At 39.6% G+C, this 16,232-nt stretch overlaps 1 protein-coding gene across 2 annotated transcripts in view; it reads left to right on the plus strand.

Annotated features, from left to right (window-relative positions):
* The window catches only part of CHD2 (chromodomain helicase DNA binding protein 2), a 43,594-nt gene that overhangs the window by 15,360 nt on the left and 12,002 nt on the right, over positions 1–16,232 (plus strand). For both annotated transcript variants that reach the window (XM_072402686.1, XM_072402685.1), the window contains exons 3-15: positions 4,877–5,114; positions 7,664–7,750; positions 8,593–8,651; positions 8,754–8,921; positions 9,141–9,293; positions 10,554–10,687; positions 11,121–11,346; positions 11,545–11,645; positions 12,523–12,567; positions 12,847–13,025; positions 13,294–13,415; positions 14,419–14,635; positions 14,735–14,824. In XM_072402686.1, the coding sequence (XP_072258787.1) occupies positions 4,877–5,114; positions 7,664–7,750; positions 8,593–8,651; positions 8,754–8,921; positions 9,141–9,293; positions 10,554–10,687; positions 11,121–11,346; positions 11,545–11,645; positions 12,523–12,567; positions 12,847–13,025; positions 13,294–13,415; positions 14,419–14,635; positions 14,735–14,824 (1,819 nt within the window). The remainder of the gene's footprint in view (positions 1–4,876; positions 5,115–7,663; positions 7,751–8,592; positions 8,652–8,753; positions 8,922–9,140; positions 9,294–10,553; positions 10,688–11,120; positions 11,347–11,544; positions 11,646–12,522; positions 12,568–12,846; positions 13,026–13,293; positions 13,416–14,418; positions 14,636–14,734; positions 14,825–16,232) is intronic.

The raw sequence follows: 16,232 nt of genomic DNA on the forward strand, positions 1-16,232 counted from the left end.
CTCTTCCCTCTCCTCTCCTCTCCCCTCCTCTCTTCTTTTCTCTCCTCCCCTCCTCTCCCCTCTCCTCTCTCTCTCCTCTCCCCACCTTTTTTCTCTCCTTTCTCTTCTCCTCTCTTCTCCCCTCTCCTCTCACAGCACTTGTACATCCATCAATGCACAAATATAATGCACCCCATTGCATTGCTAAAGCTTCATACAGACAGATTTTTGTCACTGAAAACAATTTTTATGATCATTTGCTGCAACAATCTTCTGTCTGTGTGAGGCTTTAGCATTGCAATGGAGTGCTTTATATCTGTTCTGTCCTCCCTGTAGCAGATAACCTAGCAGCCTGTCTGTACAGTCACCATTTCTTTGTGTCACCCAAAATGATTACAAATGATCGTTTGAGGTGACGGTAAAAGTACCGAACATTCGTTCTCTGCCTACGCACGTCTCACTGGGGAACATCCATGCACCCTCCTCTGGTTATTATTTGAAGAGCCGAAGCTCCTTGAATTTTTTTTGATTTGTATTGAGACTAAAAAAGCCTTGTCCCAAATATCAAAAAAATGGAAAAGCAAATAATGTAATGAAATATTGCACAGTGTGTGACTATCATATACCTGTTATTAATAGATCTCTGCTTGCCTATAGACAAAGGACCTGTTGTGATCTGTGATGACAGCAGTGCATATGTTGTACTTTGTATCCTACACTGAAAGACCAAGATAGCAGGGAGAAGCTTCAAAATCTTCTTGTGCAAGAACAAGCTGATTCCCTAAGGAACTCATTGTGGGATTCAAAACAGAACTGAAAGAACAGTACAGGAATGCAAGAAGGAGCGTAAGGGAGCATTGCTTGTTTTTATCAAGCAGCCTATACCCAGCAAAACATTAGGAAAGCCATTGGGAGGATACCTAAATATTACATATTTAAAGATAAATGTACTATACTTTAAGCATTCTAATAGGTTATACTTGCTTAAACTGCTGTGTGGCCTTCTTTAAAAAGAACCTGAACTATGGTAAGCGGTGCCCAAAAAATGCAAACACAGACCAGATGACTAGTTACCAATAATACCTAAATCACTGTTTCTAAACCAGCGTTCCTCCAGAGGTTGCTAGGGTTTCATTGATCAATGAACAGTTTGTGACTCTCAGGTCAGATACCAATGATGTTTTTGGTTATCTGTTAGGCTGCATACACACGTGCAACTTTTATCGTTGGACGTTTCACTTAACAGATACACAGCTATGGTGTTCTAGGCATAGGGGTTCCATGCCTGGTAACACATTGCTATTTTTTAAATGGAACTCTGATTAAAAGTTAGAAAGATCTCCCTATACTCAAATGAGTTACATGTGCCCAAGGACCCATTAGAGTCTCTGCTGGATTCCAATAGTGAGAGATGCACAGTATGTTATTGGGTTTCCCTTTGATTTATAGCAAAAGGACAAAATGATTCTCCAACTCTTGTATGATAACTTACTAGGCCACAGAAATCGGGAATGCCCTGATAATTGCAAGCTTGAGTTGTTTTTGTTTTGAGATTTTGGATATCTATGGATGACTGGATTGCCTCTGCATAGAGCAAATGCAGCACACACACTTCTAGGGCTAGCTAAAGGGGGGAAAAAATTGTATCTAGTATGTGTGATTATGGCTTTTCTGGAGATTTGTTGACAAAGAGTAGGTTAAGACTTTCCTTAGGATGGAGAGATCCTTGTTTCATGTGGAGTCTTCCCAGAAGCCAGCATTTCCCTGGCATGAGGAAGCGCACCACAACCTCATGGCCAGTGTGAACATAGGCTAGAGATGTATGATGTTCAATATTATACATAATGTCCCGACCAGACTCAGTGTTTATCAACAGCTTCAAATTGAGCTGGCCCATTCTAGAGATACGTACACAGGTCAGATGATTTTCGTCCGATAATCGCTTCTGGCGTGTGCACAAACTTGTCGCCTGCCGTTTCGATGACCGTCCAGGCAGATCCACGGACAACGAATGTAATGCAAGTGAAGCGGAGAAAGCGCAGCGGAGAGCCGCTCCATCATTCTCCCCTCTTCATAGAGCAGAACAGTGCTATATTTACAGCGCTTGTTGATGCATCGTTCAGTCTTTTGTTGTTGCAAAGGAGCGTGAAAGATTCTTTCCAACGACACAAATTGCACATGTGTACGTAGCCTAAGCTATTCATGGAGGTCATAGGTGGACTGATAACTAAAAGCAGCAATTCCTTTTGTAAGCAATCGGAAAGAAGATGCATGGGAAGAATTTGCAAACTCCATGAAGTTGAGTGTCCTCCACCTTATCATAACAAGGCAACAGTGCTATCTACTAAGTAAATATCTAGACCATATAACCTAAGCCTGGATGGCAGATTCTATTGGAGGATAACAAGTCTAAACATATCATAGTACAGTTTCTGGTGCCCTTATATAAAATAGCATTTTAATTTAGATCATTTAAGATTTGGAGCTACAGATTTATCTATACTCAGGTTGTAATGTTGGATCTAATCTTGAAGAAGTTTAACTTTAAAGTCAGTGTTTCTTGACCTTTTTACCATGGGGGAACCCTTGAAATATCTTTCAGGTCTTCATGAAACCCCTGCTATAACGCCCTGCTGCATTAATATTATTATTAATAATAATAATTATAAAACAGGATAATTTAGCGCCAACATATGACGCAGTGCTGTACATTAAATAGGAGTTGCAAATGACAGACAGACAGTGACATAAGAGGAGGAGAGGACCCTGCCCCGAAGAGCTTACAATCTAGGAGATATGTTTCTGTCCATTACTGCTCTCTGTTCTTTTTACAAGGATGAGTTTAGTGTCACGACGCATAGCAGTGCAGGTTGCAAAATAAACCGTGCCAACCCTGTGAAAAACTTCATACCCCCAGTGTTAACAAGCCCTCCTTGTTCCTACCAACAATAGCAAAGCCTTCCTGTTTTAGACTTCATGTTCTGCTTATGTAAGCAAACTGGGTGACTCATACAGATCAGAATTTGAGACTTTCTTTCTCCCCTGATGAAATATGACACTATTTACCATTAATACCTAATAGGAGTGACAGAAATGTAATTCCACAATAATATTTCTGCAAATGTATGTGGTTCCCCAATAAATTATTTAGTTACTTGTCAATATTTTGATCTTTTAGTTGTGCATGATTTGTTCCCGAGAAATGTGCAGGTCTTTAAACACACAAGGCTGCAGACTTGCTGTGTGTGGTTCTCCATTTTGGGTCAGTGCAGCAGCTGTTGGGACGCAGCAAGTGAGTGGATTATGTTACAAAATGGTGTACAACATTCAGCCCTTTAATCCTCTTAGAATTTGTGGTTTGTTTGTGCTGCACTCTGCTGTTGCTTCGTGTTATGACATGTAAATGTTCAAAATTAGTTCATGCATCAGGACATTACGTTGCATATAGAAATAATGCAACGTAATACAATACCCAGGTATGTTCTGCTTATATATTAAGATTTCATTTCCTAGCCCTCTGCAAGCTTAAATAAGTAAATGAATGTAATGGTATAGGTTCTCCATGTTTGCGTGAGTTTCCTCTGGGTACTTCGGTTTCCTCCAAAATTCAAAAAAACATACGTTAATTGGCTTCCCCCCAAAATTGACTTTAGAATGTATGAAAGACATATGACTATGATAGGGACATTAGATTGTGAGCTTGTTTGAAGGACAACTAGTCACATAACTATGGACTTTGTACAGTGCTTCGTAATATGTCTGCACTATATAAATACTGTATATTAATAAAATTGAGCTTCGGAAGGGGACACCTATTTATTGTACAGAACTGCGTAATATGTTGGCACTATATAAATCCTGTTTATTATTATTAATAATAATTTTCAGTGCCACAGATATCTGGGCTTTGTGTGTCTCATCTGATATCTGTGGTTTTGTATTTGTTAGAACGCAGCGTAAGTCTGCTATTACATGATATATCGCATGACACTCACTAGCTGCATCATGCTTGTCTCTCGCTTCCTGCATTTTAATTCTGATCGCTGACAAAGCATTTAATTGTCTTGAATCTGCAATAGCAGTTCACATTCATTCCCAGCAAGATACAAGCGGAGGATGGATTGTTGTTTCAAAGCTTTAATTTCAGAGAGATAATAAACCCCAAGTATTGTCTCTGAGAATCATTCATGATTGTTTCCAATGACAGGTGAATGAATGAGCTATGTACAATCAGTGCAGCTGTGTTCAATGGAGAGGGAAGGATGGGAGGGAGGACGAGTGAGCAATTGTGCTTTCCTTCATAGGAGTGAACACCAGCCATTCTCATTCGTTCATTCATCAATTCTCAACATGGAGGTGGACTGCTGTACATGTCAGATTTTCTCATGAGACTAAGGCTACGTACACAAGTGCTATAAGTTTAATAAAAAAGATATATAAGTTTGTGTGCATCATTCATAATAGATTGTAGAGGAGAGAGTCGGGTTAGTGGAATACCAGAGAGGAGAATGTTACAGTAGTCCAGACGAGAAATGATAAGAGCGTGTACAAGGAGTTTGGTGGTTTCTGGGGACAGGTAGGGGCAGATTTTTGAGATGTTGCACAGGTAAAAGTGAGACGACCTGGTAAGGGAGAGGGCAGAATCAAAGGTGACGCCAAGACAACGTGTCTGAGGGTAGGGACAAAAACCATTAATATGTGTCATTTGTAAAGTAATAAGGAATACTTCGATTTTTCTTGTTGGCACAGTGAAGGTGCCACTGTAATTCTGAGATTTGTTTTTTGGTTCTTTTATTTTTGCAGCGTGCAAAATATTGAACTGTTTTAATATACCTGTTCACCCATGGATGACTTATTTTGTAATTTTTTTTCCCGTTACTTTCTTATTTCTTTTTAGCCATTCAGCCTCAGAAGAATCTAATCACTCGGCGTCAGAGTCAGGCAGCCAATCAGAAAGTGAACAAGCAAGTGAGCAGGCAAGTGAGCAGGCCAGTGAATCCAATAGCAGCTCTGAGTCTTCAGAGAGTCAGTCTGAATCAGAATGCGAATCAGCAGGCTCCAAAACCCAGGAAGCACCAGCCGATACAAAACAGAAGACTCTTCCCAAAAAGGAGAGATTGGCGGATGTGAAAAAGGCAAGACGTTTTTGAGGGGAATTATGAAGTAAATCTTGGGAAGTCTCGTGTGCATACAAGCATATGGGCCATTCAGCAATGTAGTGCAGGGTACGGCGATGATGTGCAAAGTGTGCAGTAAACCATAGCAACCAAATTATCATTATTACCATTGCTGCTCATGGTACATTCTCATTGCTCTTTGCACCTAGTCTCATTTAGAAGAAAAGTGCTAAAGAAATTTGAAGTGTTTCCCATTGCAACCAGTGAGTATGTAATTGTCCTTTTTCTAATGCAGGTTGGAAATGTGTTTTTACTCTGCATTTTACATTTCTTCACTTCATTATTTACATTAAAAGTCAAAGTGTAGAACTGCATATTGTATAGCTGAAAACTTTGTTTTGTTCAGTGTTTCATTATGGTGCACATTCTGTCATTTCTATCCTTGATAAAAAGTGATAATGAATGAAGTCCAGATAAAGCCAAAATTGAATAAACTCTCACCTTTTCAAACTGAAAACACCATTGTGCAGCTGTGCTTGGCTGCGGTGGTACATCTATGTACAAAACCTGGGCTATGTGCCTTTGAGTTTCCTATTAACAGACAGAGGTAGAGGTCCTATCATTCTCCACCATCATCTTCGTGTCAATATAACCTTCACACGTCCTTAGGTAGACACCTGGTTTCTATTGAAATTTAGGGTTGGTGGTCAATGTAGTCTGGTGTATATTGTCCTTCCAAATTTAGGTGCCACGTGGTCACACATAATTGACCCTGCAGAATCCAGAGATATGAGCAAATGAGCTGTAGTGCAATCTAGCCCAATTTAGCCCATTAAACAGGGCTTTTTCCTGTAACACTTATATAAAATGTTTCTGTTCGCTTGTCAACCTGATTAGTATTAGAGGGTATGACAGTGGGCAGCCTGTGCAGAAGAGCAGTGCAGACCATATGATGGTGGGTGGTATGTGCAGGATAGGAATGCTGGAGAATGGGACAACTTATAGTATGTGAAAGAATATCATGAATACGAGTTATAGGCATGTGAAAGGGAAGGGATTGGAGTGGTATTGCAGTAATAAGAAAGTTAAGTGTGTAAAGTTTGATGGAAGGCATTCTGTGCAGGAAAGATGTGCAGAGGGTCTGGCATAAGACATTTTGCATTGAAGATTATTGTGGAGTGTGCCAGTGGGCAATATGTACATTGGAGGAGTAGTAGAAATACTCATCATTGAAACTTCCTGGTTCTTTAAGACATCCTGATGCCCTGTAACTGTACAGGTATAGAGTCCCTGATCTGTATCTAAGCTGACTTGGCACGCTAGTAGCCTGAAGGCGAGCACTTGCAGGTTTTCTGGTTGCAGAAGAGATCAGTGAATACCATTTCCCTGATCTTCTCCTTCTCAGCATCCTGATCCACTCTTGCTGTAGGATGGTTGTCAACGTGACAGCCCAGACCTGTACATGGCGCGGCATTCCCAAAGTGTCTGTCCAGCGTAAGGTGCAGGCCTCAGCTTTTTTGTTGATACTCAGGCTTTTGCAATTAGCCTCCCTGGCAGTATTCCCTAGTATGGAGTTCATTTTCAGTGCCAAAAGCGGTAACGCTGAGCCACACTCTGGGTGGAATTGCCAAGGAGTTAACGAAGTCCTACCTGGTTCCCAAGTTCCAGCGGCGTCCTCCAGCATTACCCGCGGCGTCCTCCAGCATTACCCGCGGCATCCTCCAGCAGTGCCGGCGGCGTCCTTCAGTGATGCCCGGCATCTGCTTCCCAGTGATGCATCTTCCCCGCGATGTGGTGTGAACGTTGGGGGACGCAAGGCCAGGGGAAGCAGATGCTGGCCGGGCATTTTCTTGCGAGCCTTAGGCTGTTAATAACACCTTAGATTTATTTTCTTTGCAAGTAGCCTTATATTTATTATTATGAATGAACTAACATTTATCACATACTTTTCGGCACCAGTCCCAGGGAAGGCACTATATTTGTATTGTTAGATCAGTTCATTTTCTTGTCTACAGTTTTTGGGCTATGGACATTGATACAGGTAGTCCCCGGGTTAAGGACATCCGACATACGGACGACTCCTAGATATGAATGGGGCTTCCCTGCTACCTTGTGTGCAGGATGGAGGCTGGAGGGGGGCTGTTTGCATGACTTGCAGAAGAAATCTTTTGCTAAATACAACTGAGACAGAGCTCTTCTGCAAGCTCTTGTAACTCTTTAATGACCAAGACAAACTCTGCAGTTGTTTCTTTTTGCCAGAAGTTAATAAATGTCTGGGCTCCATAAAGTTTTTTTTTTGCTTTGTTTGTGATTAGCTCACAGTGAGGATTTTTTACAGTAACGGACACCTCACTGCCTAATAATGTGTTGAAACAAACATCTGTCCTAATTGCATTTATTAAAATAATTGTACCTGTTCCAACTTACATACAAATTCAACTTAAGAACAAACCTACAGTCCCTATCTCATATGTAACCCTGGGACTACCTGTATTTGGATTCTACTAATGAGCAATGGATAACAGAATGTGAATCAGGTCCCTCCTTACATAGTCTTTGTTTTACAGATGTGGGAGGAATATCCTGATGTGTATGGTGTTAGGAGGTCCAACCGCAGCAGACAAGAACCATCAAGATTTAATATTAAAGCTGAAGTAAGAAGAGAACTAAAATGTTTTTTGATATTTGGCTATTGGGGAAAATGGTGTTGTAGTTTGAGTATAGAATTGGCACTGAATGCAGTATTTGGCTCTTTTATGGGGCAAATTTACTAAGAAGGCTCAAAATCAAAATTATTAATATTATTATTAAACAGGATTTATATAGCCCCAACATTTTATGCAGTGCTGTACATTAAATAGGGGGTACAAATGACAGACAGATACAGACGGTGACACAAGGAGGAGTGAAATCGAAATTCTTACAAATCTACAAGGTGGGGAAGTAGCACACAATAGGAGGAGGGATATGTAATGGTGGGTGTGTAGTGAGGGTTTAGAAGACAAAAGAGGACAGGTAGGTGAGTTTAAAAAAAATAGGGTTTTGGGTGCTTTTTAATAAAGCAGAAAGTAGGAGTAAGCCGAATAGGATAAGGAAGACCATTCCAGAGAGTTGGGGCAGGTCCAGAAAGGTCTTGGAGCGGTGCATGTGACGAGGTTATGAGTGAGGAAGTCATTAGTAGGTCAGAGAGGTAGGTGGGGCAAGAAATGTGGAGGGGTTTGAAGGCAAAGCATAAGAGCTTGAATTCGATTCAGTCTGGCCAGGACCAGTTACAGATTGCAATCTTTTTTTTTAAATAGATCCAAAAGCAGTCCAAGGGTAATCTGTGTTCCAGAAAAAAAGGAAAGGCTGATTAGGAAGATGAAAAATATCTGTATTACACTTACACCTAAACTCTCAATAGCATGACCTGTAATTTAAATAATGCCTAATTTTACTATTTTGGATTTGCATCACATCTGTAAAATATGTTGAATATTGTCCCAATGTTTTCTAGACCTCGGATTCAGAAAGTGAAAGCCCAAAGAGAAGAAGCCTTAGAAACATCCGTAAGAAGTAAGTACTTTTGTAGTTACTGGTTGTGCAGATGTTTGCATCCCTTACATCCCTTATTATGCAAGGAAAGAGATAGATTTTTGTCCCCCCTCTTTTTGACAGAGAGAAGAAAAAAGATGATGATAATGACGACGATGATGATGATGATGATGATGACGATGATGATGATGAGGAGGAGGAGGAGGAGGAGGAGGAGGATGAAGACATTAGCAGTGGAGACAGTGAAACAGAGAAACATAAAGCTAGACCACGGAGGGCTGCATCAAAGAGGTATGTGTCAGCATTGATTTTTTTCATAGAAACTTCCATTAGTTCAATTTTGTATTTTCAGATTTTGAAAACTAGCAGTTGGTTGAAGTTTGTCTTTAATATTGTAGTCAGTAGAATGGTTCCTATGTGTACTTTATCTTGATATACTTTTCCACTATGTTTTTAGCTGTCCATAGTTTCATCAATTCTTACAAGTAGCCATTTCAATCTTTTTTTCAGAGGTCCAACCAGGGCTAGTGGAAGGAATCTAAAAAAGCCACAACGTGGGAAAAAGAGAAGGGCAGATTCATCAGAGGATGAAGACGATGATGATGACGATGATGATGAAACGCCCAAGAGGCAGACAAGACGTAGAGCAGCTAAAAACGTTAGGTGTGAACTCTCAAATACTCCTATCACATTGTAGCTCTGCACTTCTGTCACCATATGCAATTTTTACCTTGCAATGTAAATGCGGAAAGCCAGTGACTATACTTGTTTTCTTTATACCTTGAAAAAGCAAGATATATGCACAACTCGGGATCATCTCTACTACTAGACATTTAGTACAACTCAATGAAAGATGCCTCCATATTGTTCAATCTTCTAGCATTAACACTTGAGGAATAGTTGTTCCACATAGAATGCCATGCACATTCCTTCTTGGGAATCCATTCTAAAAACACTATATGGCCAGATTATGGAGTTCAGATGTGACTAGTGAGAGTAAATATCTTGTATTGTATACTGTATCAATAATATTTTAGACAGCTTTCAAATTTACAGTAACAGTATGGAGAATTTTCTGTTCCTGTATGACTGAATACCTGTTTACAGCCAGCCAGGACCTTAATCAAATGGCTTGATGAGTTTGAGGAAGAACTTGAGTGGCCTACACAAAGGCTTGACTGTATCCCTATTTAACATCTTCAGGGTCAATTGGAATGGCGGTTTTAACCCAGGTTTCTGCGTCCCAACATCGGTACCCAATCCCACGTATGCTTACCCCATAATGTTTTGGAAGGTCACGTAGAATTTTTGAGGCTGCAATAGCTGCAATGGCAGGCCACCTCTAAATTAGTGCTTATGGTTTTAAAATTGGATGTCCGAAAAGATTATAGAGATGCGAGATAGAGATATGTGTCCACAAATATTTGGCCATATAGTCAGTGTTCTCCCCAGCCGCTTTTAGCTGGACGCAGCACCTGGCACTTTTCAGTAACCACCCGGCTGTTTTTAGGTGGTTACTGAAGAGCTGGGTCACAATACAGAATCCACCTACAGCTTCTTCCCACCCAGTTTAAAAAAAATCTGGGTTGAACATTGCATTGAGTGTATTTGATTTGTTACTAATATGAATTGTAATGTGTGGGTCCAAATTTTCCTTTTGGGGCTCACAGTTGGACATGCTCTGTTTATAAAACGAAGTGTTCTATAACAGAATGGCCCCCAAAGTTTTGGCCAATATGCATTATTGTATCACGCAAGTTGAATGAGCCTTTATAGTCGTTTTTCAAAGTACAGCTATGCCTAGAGTTCCATTTTTACTTCCCCCGTTGTAGTTTACCATATTTAGTACATTGGTAGGGTTAGGATCAATAATTTCTTAATACATATTTTTGTGATTATATTATTTGCCTTTTATTGTTACAGCTACAAAGAGGATGATGACTTTGAAACCGATTCTGATGATCTGATAGAAATGGCAGGAGAGGAGGCAGATGAACAAGAAGAAAGCCATGAAACTATAGAGAAAGTAATAGACACCAGGCTTGGGAAGAAAGGAGGTGAGTGCTTTGCATGTTAGTGTTTGATATTTGTGGATTTGTTTAAAAGTCCAAAATAATTACAGCTCAACTGCTTCTGCATGGGTAAAGTTACTAGAATATTCATTTTTTGTATATTTGTTTTGAATTTTTTCTTCTTCCTAAAGTAAATGTGAGCAACTCAGGCTGACAGTATTACCTAGTAAAGCAATCACTACTGGGTATTTCTCTTTTGTTTTTACAGCAGAGATGTATAAGAAACTTCTAGCAGACATTCTTGCATGTCCAGTCGTTAAAGTGCACATTGCAGCTTTTATAGTAGTTCAAAACAGTACATAGATTGGCTGACACATAGGCATCTGTTTTAAAAAAATGACACTATTATGAGAAAATATCTGTTGTGTGATGCTTCATTTAACAAGAAAATATATAACAAATTTATTGCCAATTTTAGCAACCGGGTCCTCAACAACTGTATATGCCACAGAAGTGAACGGGGATCCATGTGCTGACTTTAACCCAGAAACAGATGAAGGGGAGCAACACTTTCTCATCAAATGGAAAGGCTGGTCTTATATTCACAGCACTTGGGAAAGTGAAGAGTCTCTCCAGCAGCAGAAAGTGAAAGGTCTGAAGAAACTGGAGAATTTTAAGAAGAGAGATGATGAAATCAAGCAATGGTACAGTCTAAGTATAATTCTAAAGTTGTCAATAACATCCCTTCCATAGTACAGAGCTAATTAAGTTAATGATATGTACTGAATATGATGTTTGTGTTCCATTGTGGCTTCTGTATTGTATATAAATATAAATTGGTTATGGTCTTATTTTTAAAAGAACTTGTTTAGACTTATTTGCTTTACTTTTTTTTTGTCCAGGCTATCAAAAGTTTCTCCTGAAGACGTAGAGTATTATAACTGCCAGCAGGAACTTGCATCAGAACTGAATAAGCAGTATCAAATCGTTGAGAGAGTCATAGGTAAGTGGGCTTTTTATAAAAGGCAACTTGAAATACATTATTGTTATTGTCCTGGATTCCAGCTTCTAGGAAGGTCAGTTGTCTCTTCTGCTAGTAGCTTGAAGAGACAACTGTGGTAGCTTCTTGCTCGTTACCCTTTGTCTTACCCTTTGGTTCTCTTGTTGCACATAGAGACCACCTATAGAGGTTTACATCACCTGACTTTGAGAGCCTTTCCATATGTCTATCCTATCACTCCTTTCTAATTTTCCACTTTGTTTGCACTCTTCCTTGCAGAATAATAAGTTTCAAACTTCATACCCATTTTATCTAATAATTAAATACTTTGCTTGGGGTATTTGACTTTGAAACTTTGTTGACCTTCCCATTTGTTGAAATTAGATTTGCTAGTCTTCTTTGACTGAGTATTCTTCCTCCTCTATCCCCCAAACCCCTGGTCACCATCTGCAACTTGGCTGCTCTCGGACAGGCACATTAGGACCGTTTCGATTTCATTCTTCTGTCATGTACACTCTTCTTTTACTTTCATATAAATGTTCTCCTCTCACATAACATTCTTCCCTGTAACTCTTCCATAACTCTTGATAAGGGTACATCTGCATGGTTTTTGCAATGTGGCAGCCATTTATATACATGGGGTTAATGGTGATCCTCACACACACATATACTCCAGGTCTACTTGCAGTGCACATATCTGATTTTGGCAGGGGGCTCCTGATGGAGGTGATCTCCAAGGCTGTGGCCAATATGGCTACCCCAAAAGCCAAATCCTCTGATATAAACTCCTTAGATGTAGTATTTGTTGTATAGATATACCAGATTTACAGGAAAACTTATTTAATGTACCAATTATCCTATCTTGTTTATTGTTTTGCAGCTGTGAAGACTGGTAAATCTGCCACTGGACATTCTGACTTTCCAGGTATACATTCTCTGTGTATGGGCTAAGATAAATTAGAACATTAGTGAAACTGTGTGCAATCTTGAAAGGAGCCTGTCATAGACATTGGTGTGCTCCATAAATCATTTATTGTTTTACCTATAAAATGAATCTTTCTAATTTGGTTCCAGCTAGTTTCACTACACACTACTATTCAGACTACTTTCAGAAACTTGCAGTCAGATATGAACACATATATATACCTATATGCCTCACCTATTATTGAATAACAGATTATTTACATGGTAAAATGTATTCCAGTCCACAGTCGGAGAAGCTCCACCTCCAATGAACCAGAGTACCTGTGCAAGTGGATGGGTCTCCCGTATGCCGAGTGCAGCTGGGAAGATGGAGCACTTATCGGGAAGAGATTCCAGCACTGCATTGACAGTTTCAACCAACGTAATAACTCCAAAAACACTCCAGTGAAGGACTGCAAGGTATATTATAGTACACCTTTTTATTTTATGAAAACAATTCGGCATTTCAGGTGCCCGTCTCATTAATAACATTTGTCTTTTGCTGCTGTGCAGGATGTGACATGAACATAAAACTGTTCTCAAGCATAACAGGATATGCTATATAAGAAAAATTAGTTTTGATTTTGCAAACATTTTCTGTGAATAAGGATTCTGTTTAGTTAGGCTTTGCATTAGTAAAATCTTGACATTTCTGCAGTGGTGATTACTGTTTGTGTACATTTGCTAGGTCCTGAGACAAAGACCCAGGTTTGTGGCATTGAAGAAACAGCCTTCTTACATTGGTGGTGAGCTTGAGCTTCGGGACTATCAGCTGGAGGGTCTAAACTGGCTGGCTCACTCGTGGTGCAAGTACGTATTGCTCTTTTTTTTTATAAGTTTTTATTACATGGTTTTAAATGCTCCCACTCACATAGATACTTTGTACTCGTAAAAACCTAGATGAGTTTACCATTTATCTTTGAGCAAAACCCGCCACCATGTAAATGACTGATGAGCTGCAATATAGAATATTTGGTTTTAGGTTTAAAATGCATACAGAGAGCACAGCCTAGTCGGCGTGGTTTATTATCCTATCCAGGCATTGCTTTACTGCAACGCTATTTTGCTTTTGATTTTATCTGTTGATCTTTCTGGTCAAGTTGGACCAGCATTTCCTGTCTTTAATACACTGAAAGCCTAAAATACAAAATGAGCCAGTCTTGAGATATTTACAGCCACCAATCAGATTCATACCTGGAAGTTTCAATGTGATTGCTACAGGAAGCAAAAATGATGACGTTGCACAGTGTAGACCTCAGAAAGTACACTTTTACAGTCCTCTTAACGATTCTATATAGAGGCAAGTGAATGTGTTCTGCAGGGATTTACAAAGAACTATAAATTAAGGAATGGTTAGCCTATGTAGACTTGTGACTACTTTAAAATTGCTCTTCAAAGAGGCTTTATTGCCAAATAAAGGTTCAAAATGATGTAACCTCTGCATAGATTACATAAAATACTCAGCTCTTTTACTCCCCTGGCTGCTGATCTTTGCCCTCAGTGGTTCGATCTTCCAAACCCTACGTCACCGATATATTCTTTGGTGATATGGGGGCCAGTGGTGGCCCAGTACAATGGGGGACCAGTAGTTAAACACTCCTGGATGTGTTGTATTCTGCAGAATCCTCAGCTAGCAGTTTTCATCATTACAAAAAACACTGGCAATTGGTTTTAGAATAGGTTGTCATTCTGTGCCTAATTTTCAAAAAACCTTGACTTTAGCAACAGCTATACCCTTGTATAATTTTAAATTGTAAATATTAACTTTATTATCTCAGTGTTTAAACCATGTTTTCTGTTTTTATGGTCACAGGAACAACAGTGTTATCTTAGCTGATGAGATGGGCTTGGGAAAGACTATTCAGACAATTTCCTTCCTCTCGTACCTTTTTCACCAACATCAGCTATATGGCCCATTTCTGTTGGTGGTGCCATTATCTACTCTGACTTCCTGGCAACGAGAATTTGAGGTGTGGGCGCCTGAAATTAATGTGGTGGTTTATATAGGAGACCTTGGGAGCAGAAACACGGTAAGTTGCAAGCAGATTTATTATTACCATCCACGGTTCTTGGTCATTCCTATACAGAATTACTCCTCTACAACTCAAACCTTAATTTTCTTTTTTTAGATACGAGAATATGAATGGGTTCATCAGCAAAGCAAGAAAATGAAGTTTAACGCACTACTGACCACCTATGAAATTTTACTGAAGGACAAGGTAGGTTTAGGCTGGTCATAGCATGTTTTAGTAAAGTAATTACTGGACCATGTTCCCAAGTGTTATGGTTGGTACACATGAGCAGGGTTTTTTTGTTTGTTTTTTACACCTGAATCAGTTTTCCAAGCAGATTTTAGATCTGTTTTCAGTTTTTCCCTAACACGTGCAGTTCCTGAGTTATGAGTACTATTATAGTTAACATTGTAAGTGCATGTATTTTGTACTAAAACATAAGCTCCATTGAAGTGAATGTTAATACATCTTCGGTGTGAAGTAAAATAAGGCACACTATGGTATAGATACTACAGAACTTTGTCAGTCAGGTACCATTGTTTACCCAGAAATGCTTAGTGTATGATTTTCTTGTTTACTCTTTGGATTGTCGTGGTACAGCTTCCAGCAGTAGTCAGCCATCATACTTTCATTCCAGAAACCTTGGTAGCGGTGCTCCATTAACTAAATGTCCTGGTGAAAACGTTCTCTTTGTTCATCACTCACCATACCAAGATTTTCCTGGAAGAATTCTAGATGTGAGTGCAAGAAATGTATTTTTAATGACATGCGACAACCCAGTTTCTGGTATGACTCAAGCAGATTCTGAACTCCTTCCTTGTATGCAGGAGACTTAAGGTTGCCCAGGAAATTTTCTCACAGCTACTTGAATGCATCCCAAGCTTCTAGCTGCTGAGAGAGATTGTTTGAAAACATCATCCTGCAAAACAGACTTGATCTGTGGCCCTATAAATATCCCTTCCTTCATTTTTGCAGTGCTTAGGTTTGGAAACTTCTCAACAAGGTACTGAAAACCCATGGAGTTTGATTTACCTATTGCCTTTACAAGGTTCCTTATCAAGCCTAAATTGATATGGAGAGGTGTCAGAAATATTTTATGCGGATCAACCAGAGGCAGAAACTTGACACTGCTTGTTCCGGGCTTATAGGTATCTCCTGGTAGCCAATCACGCTTGACATAATGGTCTTCCGTAGATCGGCTGTCCCACAGACATAGGAAACAGCAATATTTTGTGAATCCTCCTTGCATTCCCATCAGCAAGCCTATGACCTTTAGATCCCCACAGATGTCCCACTGGTGTGTTTATACTGGATTGCTCCAAGTAGTAACTTCATATTGTCATAGGACTCCTTTAGGTTAACGTAATGGGCAATCGGTTAACCTGGTTTGAAATTACCATTATGCAGTAAGAGTGCTTTCAAGCTTCTTTTAGATGAATCAGTGAAGATACGCCATTCAGATGGAACATGCTCTTGTGACAAACTGTTAAATAGTGCATTTATATCATGACAGTGGCACAGTGAGCCATCACTAGTGAAGAACGTTATCAAGTTATGATTTCGTTTTCTGTAGTGAGTTACAGTTACACCCTTTGCAAGCAAGTTCTTTTTAAGC

This window comes from Pyxicephalus adspersus, chromosome 2 (assembly GCF_032062135.1).
Source record: "Pyxicephalus adspersus chromosome 2, UCB_Pads_2.0, whole genome shotgun sequence".
NCBI lineage: Eukaryota > Metazoa > Chordata > Amphibia > Anura > Pyxicephalidae > Pyxicephalus > Pyxicephalus adspersus.